The sequence below is a fragment of the Parambassis ranga genome, chromosome 4 (genome assembly GCF_900634625.1).
Source record: "Parambassis ranga chromosome 4, fParRan2.1, whole genome shotgun sequence".
Classification (NCBI taxonomy): Eukaryota; Metazoa; Chordata; class Actinopteri; family Ambassidae; genus Parambassis; species Parambassis ranga.
Genome location: NC_041025.1, coordinates 5,147,878 through 5,161,357, shown reverse-complemented (window position 1 = coordinate 5,161,357; position 13,480 = coordinate 5,147,878). Strand labels below are relative to the sequence as shown.

At 40.9% G+C, this 13,480-nt stretch overlaps 1 protein-coding gene across 6 annotated transcripts; it reads right to left on the bottom strand.

Moving 5' to 3' along the window:
• Nucleotides 1–3,507: 3,507 nt before the first annotated feature.
• On the bottom strand, nucleotides 3,508–11,887 carry LOC114434351 (kynurenine--oxoglutarate transaminase 3-like). 6 transcript variants are annotated; one of them, XM_028403521.1, is made up of 16 exons: nucleotides 11,740–11,848; nucleotides 11,571–11,594; nucleotides 10,182–10,238; nucleotides 9,963–10,050; nucleotides 9,593–9,654; nucleotides 8,193–8,337; nucleotides 7,768–7,917; nucleotides 7,026–7,112; nucleotides 6,216–6,338; nucleotides 6,021–6,141; nucleotides 5,359–5,435; nucleotides 5,188–5,277; nucleotides 4,927–5,113; nucleotides 4,310–4,383; nucleotides 4,151–4,237; nucleotides 3,508–4,048 (listed from the first exon to the last, which is right to left on the bottom strand). In XM_028403521.1, the coding sequence occupies exons 4-16, from the start codon at nucleotides 10,047–10,049 to the stop codon at nucleotides 3,992–3,994; spliced, it is 1,347 nt and encodes a 448-aa protein (XP_028259322.1). In that variant the 5' UTR covers nucleotide 10,050; nucleotides 10,182–10,238; nucleotides 11,571–11,594; nucleotides 11,740–11,848; the 3' UTR covers nucleotides 3,508–3,991. The 6 variants fall into 6 exon arrangements, with proteins under 6 accessions (XP_028259322.1, XP_028259320.1, XP_028259321.1 ...); XM_028403519.1 differs by lacking the exon at nucleotides 10,182–10,238 and having other exon boundaries at nucleotides 11,740–11,876; XM_028403520.1 differs by lacking the exon at nucleotides 11,571–11,594 and having other exon boundaries at nucleotides 11,787–11,860.
• Nucleotides 11,888–13,480: the final 1,593 nt, after the last annotated feature.

Genomic DNA, 13,480 nt, shown 5'->3' with positions numbered 1-13,480 from the left:
CTTGTGCATTTATCAGCTAACACACAGGATGGACAGCATGGCCAGTAGGGCCAGAGAGGAGTAGACGACGCATTGCAGGAAGTGGTGGTAATGGTTCAACTGGAATTTGATCTTTCAAACCCATTGATGAGTACATTTACTATTCTTTAAAACCTATTAGAGAAAATGTGAGGCTTGTTTGTCTTTTATAATCAAACTTGTCTCTAAGCACTTTACAGAAACCCTGAACCTGACCCCCTCAAGCACTTAAAAAAGAGGCACTGAGAGGTGGAAAAGAAGAGGCAGATAGGAAGGAAAGAATGAAAGAGAGGAAAGGATTGAACGAGCAGCATACATCATACATTGCAGAGGGCAAATATGGCAGGTTATTGCTGTTACAAGGCAAGCTGAAGTGTGTTAATTTATATTACAGCTGATTTAAGTAAGTAAGGTGGCAAGAGAAAAGGATTAATCCTCCTCTGTATGTTGAAAGCTGATTCCGATTTTTATCACACTTTAAGATGTTTACATCAACAACAAGTGGGGTAAATGGAGCAGCATAGAGGTTTAGGCTGGAATTAAATTGGGGAGTTTGGTGTCTGTTGGAGCTTGGGTCTGGATTCAAGAAGACAACTGAGAGGATAAAAGCAGCCTGTTTACAAGCCCACCACCATGTCTGTTATGTGGGGAAGCCACAGAGCCACCCCACTGTTTGAAACCCATCATTCCACATGTAACACTTGAAGACATGAAAGGGACCCACTAACAAGGAAAATAACTGAACTCAAACTGGGATCAAAATGTTTCCCTTTAACCCGGGTACAGTAAATCTAGACTGGCCAACCAAGAACCACAGTGACAGCATTCCAGAGGAGAGCAGGCTAAGTAGAAACAAGAGCTGCTGTGAAGACCCTGTCCATACTGAAAGCAGTGTAGCACGCTGCAATAAAGCCTGCGCTAAGCAGCTGTGAACACACTGACAGAAGTAAGTGCCAGACTGAGGGGTCTGTCAGCTTCAGGACGGGGCGAAGCAGGTTATCTTTCTGGCAGCAGGCCTTCAAAAACAATGCTTAGATGGTCCTGGAGGTTCCTCTGCATCTATGTGAACAAAGGTGGGTGCACAAACTGCTGCTTAGCTGGCAGCCACTGCTCCGAAGCTGTGTAATTCTTAACCATCCGATGTCGGCCTCACTACTAAGAGTTCACCGTCAACGCTTTGCAGTGAAATCTGGTCTGCATCCTTCGGAGGCCGCGTCCTCCTGAGGATCCTCAACCGTTGGTAAATGGGACGGTCTGGCCTTCAAAGCTCTTCCTGATTGTGGCGCGACGTCATAAATTTTACCCCGGGAAAAACAAAATATAAATACAAATATATATTTATTTGTTGTTGGAGGAAGAGGAGAGGCGGCTCCAGCGGCAGCAAAACCGGTGACAGCTCATTTTCTTCAGGCTGGGAGAGCGCAGTGGGGAGGTGATGGTAAGCTGCTGTTTAACCATATTATTGATCATAATTAATATACCAGCTACTGAGCAAACGCGAGCCATATAACCAGTAGATAGACAAATATGATTAAATGTAATTTATATTTTATTCAATTATAAGACTTGATACAGGGTCTGTTTGTAATTTTAATACTTTAAATTAAATAGCTAAATGTGTAAGAACCCTGCAAATAACCCTGAAACCACTGCTTTAATGTGTCATTAAGCATCAGGTCTGTCACTACACCAGAGAATTACTGCTGGGTGGAGGAGAGTGGGGCTCCCTGCAGGACCAGCTGTCTGTCCTGGAGGAGGTGTACTGACCATCATCACCTTTGGAGGGTGAGGATACATATTTTCTTTGTCTTCACCGTGGCATCATCCAGTCCAGCAGCACCAAGGACTCCTGCTCAGCCAAACATTTATATATATGTTCTTTGTAAATAGTATTTTCTGCTGATATTTTATAAATAATAAACTGTACATTTTCATAATGCCCACTGGTAAATAGTTAGAAATGTTCAAACTGTGTCTTTGTAAATATTGTACATAACAGAACAATAAATGATTTACTGTGGTCACTGAGAAATTGTTCAAAAGTTTACTTAAATCATAAATAGGTAATGAAACACATAATGTAACAAGGTTAGAAGAGTTTAGGAACACAGAGACAAGAACAATTTAATAAGTTACCATTTAAATAACACAGAACATAAAAATCACTGCTGTCCACCTCTCAATGAGCTGAGGTCTGTCCGTTCTTTCTCTCCTCTCTCCAGTCTCATCTCCTCCGTTATCAATTGTCAAGTTTCTTCTGTTTCTCTCTGCTCCTCCTACAACAAAATGACAACAGGCAGAATGACCGTTTGATATAATAACGATAATATTGCTCCTCACGTGAACTATACTTTATACTATACTACAGTAAACAGTCCAGAAACAACATTCAACCAAAACGTTTAGTTTTAGCGCCTCGTATCAACAGGACGTCATGTTTGTAAATATGAAACTCATTTTTTTAATGCCGCTATCACTACTAGCATTTTAAAACTCGAACTACTGCTCTGTACTTACATTTAAATGTGAATTCGGCACTCCTGCCGCTGCCGCCCGCTTGGTCCGTCATTGTACTATTGGACAAAAAGTAGGCCCGCAAAGCATTGTGGGATATTTAAGGCCACGAAGGATGGTAGCGATGCGTCCTCCAAATTCAGGCAAAAGGAGGACGCATTTGAAGGACCCTTCGACTTTTGGCGAACTGGGACAGCCTTCGCGCAGCTTTGTGACGTAAGCGGCCTTAAAATGCGCACTCCGAAGGATGCAGACCCTGAATTGAGGCACAGCCCGTATATGTCTTTCCCAGGGTTCGCTTCGTATCGAGCAGGTCTGCTCAGGTCAGAGGCCACATGCAGGTTTTTATCGTCAATGGTTCTGACCGGTCCGCAGGCCTTATCTCAGCGTCCCGTTACCATGATGATACCACGTTTTATTTACCTTCAACAATTATTTGCCTTTTTATTAATATGAGATATTTTACTGTATAAATGTCCTAAACATATATTTAATCTCAGTTTAAATAAATACTCCTATAAATAACCCACACAAGTCCTCAAGCTTCTAATTTAATGTTGTATGTAGTCAGTCACAGTAAAGCTGATTCATTTATTGATAAATCTAATACAAAGTGTCAAATTTGGCATACTTACAGTGTGTCCATTTAAAGTCTTAGTCTGTCACGTTTAAATATGAATATGTAAAGTGACTGAAATGAAGATTAAAGGTCAGTGTTCATGTCATAAGCAGGAGATGATCTTTGGCTCACTTGATCATCAAACTCTTTCTGTTGGCTACATCCAAACAGCTTCAGGCCCTCAGACTGTATTTACTGATTTAAAACACACCAGTGCAACAGTATTCCCTGCAAAACGTATTCTGAATGCAGTGAAACGTATCCTGAGTCCTGTTTTTTTTTCTGACTTCAAACAGGACTATCAGCAGATTATCAGTTTCATTTTAAAAATGAACACACCACACACACACGTGATCAACATGAAGAAGTGATGGTAATGGTGATGGAGGGGCCATTTTAGTTGGTTGTGCACAATTGTTAACAATGGGCAGTAATTCCACTCCTGTCGTGGCTCAGTAACATGAACAGTACAAATTCTAAAAATTCCAATAGGAAACAATGATACGTATGTTATGACAAGTTTGGATGTGTCCATCAGTTTGGACACACCTTCTTATTCAGTGCTTTTTCTCTATCAAAACCATGAAGGAACACAAATGGAATCAGGTCGCAAACAAAAACCATTAAACCAACTACAACATTTTCAATTCTTTAAAAGTGCCACATTTTGCTTTGATGACTTTCTGACTCTTGGCTTTCTCTCAACCAGTGTCATGTGGTCATCAGGAATTTTAAAAGAATTTGTTTTTTGAAATATGATCCGAGCCAAGATTCCAGCTGGTGTGTAGTCCATTTCAGTCCCATCAACGTGAACTCAAAGTATTCTGACATCACTTGCAATTAAACCTTGTTCCAGTTTTTCAAGATTGTCCCTGCTGCGTCCAGAGTACTGTCTTGCTGTGGGGGAGAAAATACTGCATTTCAGCCATCATCCCTCATTACACAATGACTTTAGAGGTGCTGTGTTGTGGGTTTGAAACAAACGGATCTTCTACTTACCTTAATGAAGCAAAGGCGAATATATTTCTCAAACTGATTCTTGGACTCATCTCCGACAAACGCTGTTACTGGAATGGCTGCTAGTTTCTATAGAAATATTTTATTACTAGCATATTGCAAGAAAACGTGCAAGTACTTATTGCTAGAAAGTACAATTACCTTTTCTTTAATCATCCACTTTACAAACTTGTAGTCATAGGCCTCATCATCACCCATATGTGACAGGTCCTGATCTATAATGAACACAGAACAGGTAATAGGTGGTAACATACTAAAAGTATTTAGTAGTGGGGACAGTCACAGTGTATACAGAGCTTAGAATTGTCTGAGAAGCTGTCTGTTTGGACAAAGCAGACACTTTTGTTTCTTTGGAAGAGCATGCATAAGTTAATGATCTGCACAGTAGTGACCAGGGAATAGTGACATGGTACTGAGGTACTTCCCGTCCTGCCTGCATAAACATGAGCGCACATTGTTTGGACCTTAGCGACAAAATCTGTATGTCCTGGACTTTTATGGATGCTCTCTGCCCCATTACTGAATCATTCTCATAGCTTGGTCTTCACTTAGCCTGATCAGAAACACTACAATATGTCTCCACCACATCACTACAGCACAGGCACTTATTGCTAAACACATTACAAACCTCATGGCATCTATATTTACAGTCAATGGTTTTGATTGATCTGATTTGTCAGATTGTTACACGGAACTAGAAGGATGCTCACATCCACATAGAAAATGTTGTGCTTGTGAGGTCTGTTTGAGTGACTTACTGAGAGATGTCACATCAGCAAGCATGAAGTAACCGCCCTCTGGGATGACAGGGGTCATACCAGCCTCCTGCACGATGGCGGCCATGCGGTCCCTCTTCTCCTCAAGCTCTTCTGCCAGTGAGGAGAAGTAGCACTCAGGCTGACCCATCAGCTCATAGTTCAGGAGTAAACCCTGTGCCACTGCCTCCTAAAGACAAACACAGGGTTAAGACTGAAAGTGAAATCTGTTGCTTCTTTCTTCCAACTGACCTGACCACTGACCTGTAAAGGTGTTGGGCAGGTGTACAGAGTATTCTGCATGACAGTCTGAAGGTGCTTTATCAAGTGCTCAGGTCCTACAGACCAACCAAGCTGGAAGACACAAAAGTCAATTCCACAATGTAAAAGAAATGATTGAACAATGTTTAAAATTGTAAATGCATATATATTTACCTTCCATCCAGTTACACTAAATGTTTTTCCTGCACTGCCAATAGTTATTGTTCTGTCCCACATTCCAGGCAGAGTGGCTTACAAAGAAAAAAAAACATTGTTAATGTATTTTACAGAATAAGACGAAAACTTCCAAACATATATTCCACATATATCCATTTCCGTTTTGTATTGCTCCATTTAAGAACCAAGTCTTTCAGAGCATCTTGATTGTGCCTGAACTTGGAGTAAATAAAAAACCCAAATAAATAGAAGAGATTACGTCATACAGTTAGGGGAAAAAAATGATTTGAACTCCTGCTGATTTTGTAAGTTTGCCCACTAACAAAAACGTGATCAGTCTATAATTTCAATGGTAGGTTTATTTGAACAATGAGAAACCAATAACAAAAAAAAACATTTTCATGAATGAAATAAGTATTTGATCTCCTATCAATCAGCCAGAATTCTGCTCCCAGCTGTGTTTTGTACAGGCAAGGAGCTGACACTGGGAGCCCTCTCAGCTCCTTACCTGTTTAAAAGACACCTGTCCACAGAAGCTGTCAATCAATCCAGATTCCAAACTCTCTGGAATTTTGTTGTGCCATTTCCAAGTGCAGTCGGAAAAGCTGCATGACGAAACAGATGCATGATGGCAACTAGCAGTTAAGCTGCAAACGTACCAATTTTAATATGTTGGTGTCCTCTATAGATGAGCCATTCATAAACCTCGTCACTGAAGCACAGCGTGTCATGTTTGACACAGAGGTCTGCAATCATCTGCAGCTCATCTCTGGTGAAAACCTACAGAAAGAGGACAGGAGGTACTGAAATCACTTCTCACACACGTGAGTCATGTGGTGTGGACATGTACTTACTTTCCCTATGGGGTTGTTGGGAGTGTTGATGATGATGGCCTTTGTCTTTGAGTTGAATTTACTGGAAAGCTCATCAGGATCAAGAAACCAGTCAGCACTTGATATCATCTTCTTTCCAGGCTTCTAAAATGTTTCACAAACATTGTGTGTTACAGCTCCTACAGTCTGCTAACAGTGAAGCCACAGCAGCAGGTGGAAAGTCCTGGACTGTGTCTACCAGGGACTATATCAGGGACCCATCTGGTATTCAGTTACACCTTTTTAGTTTTCCCTATCTATGATTTGCTTCCCTGGACACATCATGATGATCCTAAATTTTTAATTTCTGGATAAAAATAAATAAATGCACTGTCAGATATTTTCTGATTTTTGTCCTCAAAATATATCAAACTGGAATCAAACACAGTTCAAGCCAACTGTGTGTGGTTGCTCTAACATGAAGCAAACTAATTGAAGATTTGTTATTGATTATGTTTATATGTCAGAATTATTGGTATTCAGAGCTGGCTGTGAAGTTATGGCAGCACCCCAACCTATGAGCTATATATTACAGTGGACTGCAAGTAAGATGTGTTTATTAATCAGTGGTGAGCTCCATTCGTGAAGAAGGGCAATTTCTAACAATGCCTGAGAAGATTTTAAATAATATTTGGACGTCAAAAATCAAATCAAATCCATTCAATAATTCAAAATGTTTCCCCACCACTTTATCCCAATTATGCTTACGTATGGTGAAATACCTTTAAGTTGCATTTCATTTTAAATCTTAAATGTTTGATGAACACTGTAGAAACAGCAGATCTAACTTACAAGGCGTAATGGTATCAACACAGGTTTGGCCCCTGCCATCCGCACCATCGGTACATAGCAGTCAAAGAAAGGTTCGATTATAATGACCTGGAGGAGACATCACACTATAAGTGTAAAGCACATCAAGAGCATGTTTCTGAATGTTACACAGTTACAAGAAAAAGTATGTGAACCCTTGGGATTACTTGGATTTCTGGATAAATTGGTCAGAAAATATGTTCTGATCCTTATTTAAGTCACCACATTAGACAAATGCATGAGAGTAGCAACAATGCTGATCTGTCTCCATCTGTCTTACAACATCTTAAATGAACATCACGGCTTTTAGAGATACTTTGGTAACCCTTTCCAGCTTCATGCAAGTCAACAATTCTTGATCGGAGGTCTTCCGAGTGCTCACATAGGCTTCTTGAGAACAGCAAACTCACTGTGTGTGTTTTTTATAGGGCAGGGCAGCTTTAATCAACACCTCCAATCTCATCACATTGATTGGAGCCCAGGTTGGCTGGCTCCTGGCTCCTATTAGCTCTTGGAGAAGGCCTAGGGGCTCACATTGTTTCACCCTGCACTGTGAATGTTTACATGTTGTTTTCAATGAAAACATGAAAACATAATTTTCTGTGTGCTATTAGTACAAGCAGACTGCATTTGTCTATTGTGGTGACTTGGATGAGGATCAGAATTCTTGCAACTGTATGTGAATGTTAGAGGAATATAAAATAAGAGAAGGAAATGTCCTTGCCTCATCTCCTTCTTCCACCAGTCCTTGCATGGTGCTGAATAAAGACCCGTAACCTCCCACTGTGACAAGGATCTCTTTGAAGGGGTCAATCTGACGTTCACAGACTTTCCCATAAACCTGAGAGAGAGCTTTCACCAACGAGGGATGACCCTTTAAACAAGAAAAACCAGAGCAATGTCACAGCTCTATCATACTGCAGAGTTATTGTCAATATGGTTGAATGTACTATTATATATGTTTTGTGAATCCTACATTGGTCACAATAAACACTATTCAATACTATCATTATGTCATTATGCTACTGTCTCATTAAGATTCCTAGTTGGTCCTAACTTTCAGCTAAAAATCCTGTCTCCACAAGCCCTGTTCTGTCTTTAAAAAAATCAAACTTAATCTTTTCAGCACCTCCCATGATTCAGACTTACAAAGCCTCTGGTGTACTGGTTCATTCTGTCCACTGATGCAGCCTTTGCTAGCGCATCCTTGACATAAGAAGGTGGAGGGATGTCAGGGTAGCCTTGACCGAGGTTAACAATGGATGGGTCTGCTGCCACTGAGGTAAACGCCACCCTGAAGTGACAAAGGAAACACAGCCTTTCTGGAGAGAGCTCATGACATCATGCCAATCAAAGGGCAAAAAACACTTTCCCTAGAAAACAGTACAAACCTTACCCCTGTACTCTAATCAGGTCGGGAAGACCCCCAAAAAGTGAGGCTTTAAATTTCCCCAAAATTCTGTGCTATAATTTTGATGCTAGATTGCTCAGCTCAGCACATTTGAAACAATAACTGACAAGTAACAAAGAAATTAGTATTGACAAATGACTGGATCTGAATGACTTATTTCTGGATTCTTTAGAAAAGAAAAAGCTCAGAGCAGCTCATTTATAAAAAAGTGAATTCCTTCTTTACTTTGTGAGACTGAACATTTTATACTATGAATGTGAAGTGATTTCTCACACTTACTTAAACATCACAACATTTAACAACTCTATAGTGATACTAAGATATTTCCAGCTAATTGACACATCTTCTGTTTAACAGAAAAGTAAGAATGTTTTTTTTCCTTGTCATCAGCGGTACCTTGAGGATTCCATCATCTTTATCTTTGTGTTTAGCTGCTAGCTGTTCAAATCTAGCAAAAACACCCTCTACAGACTTTGATTGTGTTCAGGCCTGTTTTGCACTCATATTTTATATTTCTATTTTCTGTAAATAATGTCTATACTGTTTATTTTTACTGTTAGAGGTATAAGATTAAGAATTACTTAAAATTAAAATTACATTTATGTTTAGTATGCTGGGTGTCTGTTTATTACTGCTGTGATATAATATGGCGAAATTTTGCAACTTGGGATGAACAAAGTATTTCTCTTCTCTTCTCTTCTATTCTATTCTATTCTATAGCCCTCTCTGGTCCCACAGCCTAAAAGTGCCTCCTGCATTGAGACATGTCAGAACAGAGGATTATAGCTGGATGACACAAGTGTGTTTTTACCAGGTGTAAAGTTAGTTAGGACAGTGGGGCATGTAATGTGTGCATTAAAGAGTGGCAGCTGGGCACGACGAGGCCTCCATCAGACACCAGACACGTGAACATTCAGGATTAGGCAGGACATTCCCCACCTCTCTTAGGACTGTCTTCCGTACTCATGGGGCCTTTTTGTTCCAAATAAAGTGTAATATTGCTGTATCTAAGCTGTGGAAAAATATTTTGAAATCTGCCCGGCTAGTTTTTATGTAACAGTGTAGTGTGAATGTGAACCTGATTAACAGCCTGTTAGTAAAACTCTCCTGAAAAATGTTTCGTTCATCAGCAACTTACCAAACATTCTTGTCCAGTCCCTCAATTCTTTTAGCATGTGTATGGTGTGACATCTTTTTTTGCTGCAACACAAAGGACCATACCCACAAAGCATTCAATTACATTGTGCAGTAATGACAGCTATTTATACACTGGCAGCCACTGAGAGAGAACACAGAGTGCTTCTGTGCAGTATGATGGTAGTCAAGTGAAGTAATCATCAACCACTTCAGCACTAACCAAGAGGACTTTACTCGTGATCATTTAACCATACTATTTGAATACACAATATAAATAATTCACTATCAATAATATAGCAGTTTGACATGCAATGCATTAAACATTAGTGTTATGTTTAAACTGACAAGAAAGTTTTTTAAAGAGGACTTACCTGTGACGTAACAAACCTCCTTCTGCAGGTTATGTCAGCTAAGCGACATGTAAATTTGCAATTCACGACCTGTCGCACAATGTTCATACTGCAAAAAAAAGAGGTAAAAAGACAGTGAACACTTGGGCAAAGCTGTAGCCACACCTATTATAAGTCTACTAGCAGACCATCCCCACTATGTACCTCTGTTACAGGACACCAAATTACTCTCAGTATTACCTCTGTTTTTAAGTCTTTATGTGGATGAAGGAAACAGGAGCAACAAGTCTGCCATTCCTGCCCAAAAAAACAAGGACAGCAGGATTGATGATACTGACCCATGTCCCACCTCAAAGCCACTACAGACCCCATCCTGGATCCCCTGCAGTTTGTTTACAGCCACCTAAATCTGTAGATGATGCTGTCAACAAGGCTCACATCATCATCTAACACTGATGCTGACGCTGACACATCTGTGGGTGAATCACCCTGTCTGGCAGGAAGTAGCATCTGAGGCTAAGAAAAAGCACTTATGAAACTATCAGTTCTTACAGGCTGTGTTATTTCGCCTCTACCCTTCTCACTGTACACCAACAACTGTACCTCCAGTTGCAGTGTGTCAAGCACCTGAAGTTGCAAATGACACCACCGCCACTGGGCTTGTCTCTAAGATCTACCTACATATAGGAGATTGATCATCTGGTGATGTGGTGTGACCTCAACATCTTGGTGCTAAATGCTGTAAAGACAGTGTCGATCGTAAACTTCAGGAACACCACAGCCCTGCCTGCTACCATTGTCTTGTGTGACTCTGCAGCTGACAATGTGGTGTCCTTCTGCCTCCTGGCAACCATCAACACCCAGGACTTCAAATAGAAACATCAGCTCTCTCGTCAAAAAAGGCCCAACAGAGGATGTACTTGCTGCAACAGTTAAAAGGAAATAACCTGCCAAAGACAATGATACAATGATGGTACACTTCTAGATCTCCATCACTAAGTTCATCTTCACCTTCTGCATCACAGACTAGAGCAAAGAATCTTTTTTTTTTTAATCTGCCCTCCCTGTAGTCACAGTGTGCTTCCTGGACACTGAGGCGGAAAGAGGAAAAGAATGCAGCTGATCACTTTCGCACTGCCAGAGGGAAGTATCCAGCAGGAGTCTGTCCCGGGTCCATCGAGTCCAAAACCTCATGCCAGAAGAACATTTATTTCTTGTCTGCACGGACGTATCAACAAGGCTTAACCCTCCTTACACCCACTCCTACCCCTACCCCAGTCTCCACTCACAGTCTTATGTTTTTGACACTCAGTAACTGGACTATTGTGAACATTGCACATCTTACTCAGAGATATAATTTGCATACCTTGAATCCTTTATTACTCACTTTATTTCCCACATTCACATATTTTAATAGTGTTTTTTTTATATCAATGTTTAAACTAAACGTGTCTCCTCCACATTCCTTGAGTGTGAAAAAAAATCCTTCTGACTCTGAAACGGTAGGTGGCGCCACTGTGCATCATACAACAGTAGAAGAGGATCCTGACCTCGTTTGAACAAGATCACTTACGATGCAATTACTTGTTAGTAATACACTGAAGCCATTATGCACATCCTGATACGCACCTTCACCGTGTTTGTTTCTCCGCTCTGTCAAAGCAAACGTGTATGTTGTTAGTAAACCATGTGCTAGCGTTAGCTACAGCCGATGTTAGCAAGCTAGCTTCAGCTATCAGTCAATAAATGTAGTGCACGTAGCGGAGAGCTTTAAGTTGTAAGTTTAGCAAACACGTACCGTGTAGTGGGGGAAGTTAAGGCACTCGGTCAGCAACCACAACTTACTTGCTGTTACTGTGCTGTTCAAAGGTGCATCCAATGAGCTGCTCCGCTCAGGAGGAGTTGGCATCAAAGGCTGGGTTAATGGAGAAAGTGGTGCTGCGTTTACGGTCGTCGAAAATTCCTGCAGGCTACCGTAGAATCCAAAAAAGCGAACCCACAACTTCTTGTTAGAGTTCGCTGGTATTTTTTAAAATTGCTTAATTTTAAGTATTGGTACTTAACGTTTAAATGCCTACTGACATGATTTATTGTCCGTACACTCTGCCTTTAAGGTGAATAGGTTTTTGTTGGTTCATCTCCACTAGAAAAGAAAAATCAGCTGTCATGTAAAGGGATATCATGAATGACTTTCTACCGAGTAACCATGAACGCAGCACTGTCCCGGACCGGTTATCACGTGCTATCGATGCGTTTTTTTACAAATAATGAGCCGTCTACGTAATGTCTGTGGATGCATTGTTACCGCGTCTACCGCGAGTATTTAAAGTCTTATTCTACCAACACCTGGGCCCACTGACCAATGTATAATGTCCAACAGCCACACATCAAACCAGAAGACCCTGAACGCATTGTTGACATGCGCCCAGCCAGCCTGACATTGACACCATGATGACGCCTAACGGGACATGTGAGCTGTATGTGGAGAGAAAGTCACCCTGCTTTTGGGTTGGGATGGTTATTATGGTGTCCAAGGTGAAAAATACCTGAGGACAACAAATCAGACACAACTGCCCATACAATCTTATTAAAGAGCATACCTCCACCTCTGTGATCCATCCTGAAGGCAGGATTATTGCACATCTGTTGCATTTGTTTTAGCTATAAACATACACCTGAGTGTATACCCTATATGTTGTATGTGTGTTTTGCATGTTGCCCGTGCGAGCGGCTGCAGCTGCAGGAGTGATTGCCCTTCAAGAGGAGGATGTGGATTGTATCAGCAGTTAAAGTGATTCTGCCCTGCGATGGAAAATCTGAGACAATATCTTATTGGAAATCTGATATCAGTAATTCAATACAGCGAAGTTCCAATTTTAGTCTGTGTAACAGAGGAGGAAATATTCAAATGCCAGCCTAGTTGCAGCCTCATTATTCTCAACAGCTGTACAAGCTAACTGTTCAAAACAAGCTGCAAACGTCTTCCTGCAGAGCAGATGGACGAGAGAGTGTAAACAAATCCAAAGTTTTCTATGATGGTGCAAATGAAATAATGTGGAAATCTAGTATTTCCAGTATTTCTACTTCACTGTTACTCAGGCAGATAGTAAACCTGGGGCAGAGACTCTGACAGCTCATATTACCTTTACAAACACTATACATGCATGCAAACAACTAACTGACAGTTGTCCTGATCATCATGATGTGTGCATGTGCAACTGAGCTCTGTGATTGATGACGTGCACAAACACAAGACTACAGTGCAACAGATTTAAAGTTGGAGACCATCTGGGATGCTGTCAACACCATGCTGGGTCAGACTGGTTGTACACTGGGTTCACTGACGGCTGAACAGCTGCTTTTGTTGTTTCAACTTGACCCAGCTGCTGATTCGTCCCCTGCCTTGAACAGTTGAACACTGTTGTTAATGCTTTTTATTGTGACATGTATTTACCAGCTGGCACGCAGGTTGTATTTGGATTGTATGTGCAAAGTTTGACACACACACAAAACACACTTTTGACGACTTCATAAATATA

Excerpts from the sequence above, each read along its gene's own strand:
- LOC114434351 (XM_028403517.1), bottom strand. The coding sequence starts at position 10,049 with ATGAACATTGTGCGACAGGTCGTGAATTGCAAATTTACATGTCGCTTA. Across the intron at positions 5,436-6,020 it reads ACACCAACATATTAAAATTG|CCACTCTGCCTGGAATGTGG; the intron begins GTACGTTTGCAG and ends TTTCTTTGTAAG. Across the intron at positions 4,049-4,150 it reads TTCGCCTTTGCTTCATTAAG|CAAGACAGTACTCTGGACGC; the intron begins GTAAGTAGAAGA and ends TCTCCCCCACAG.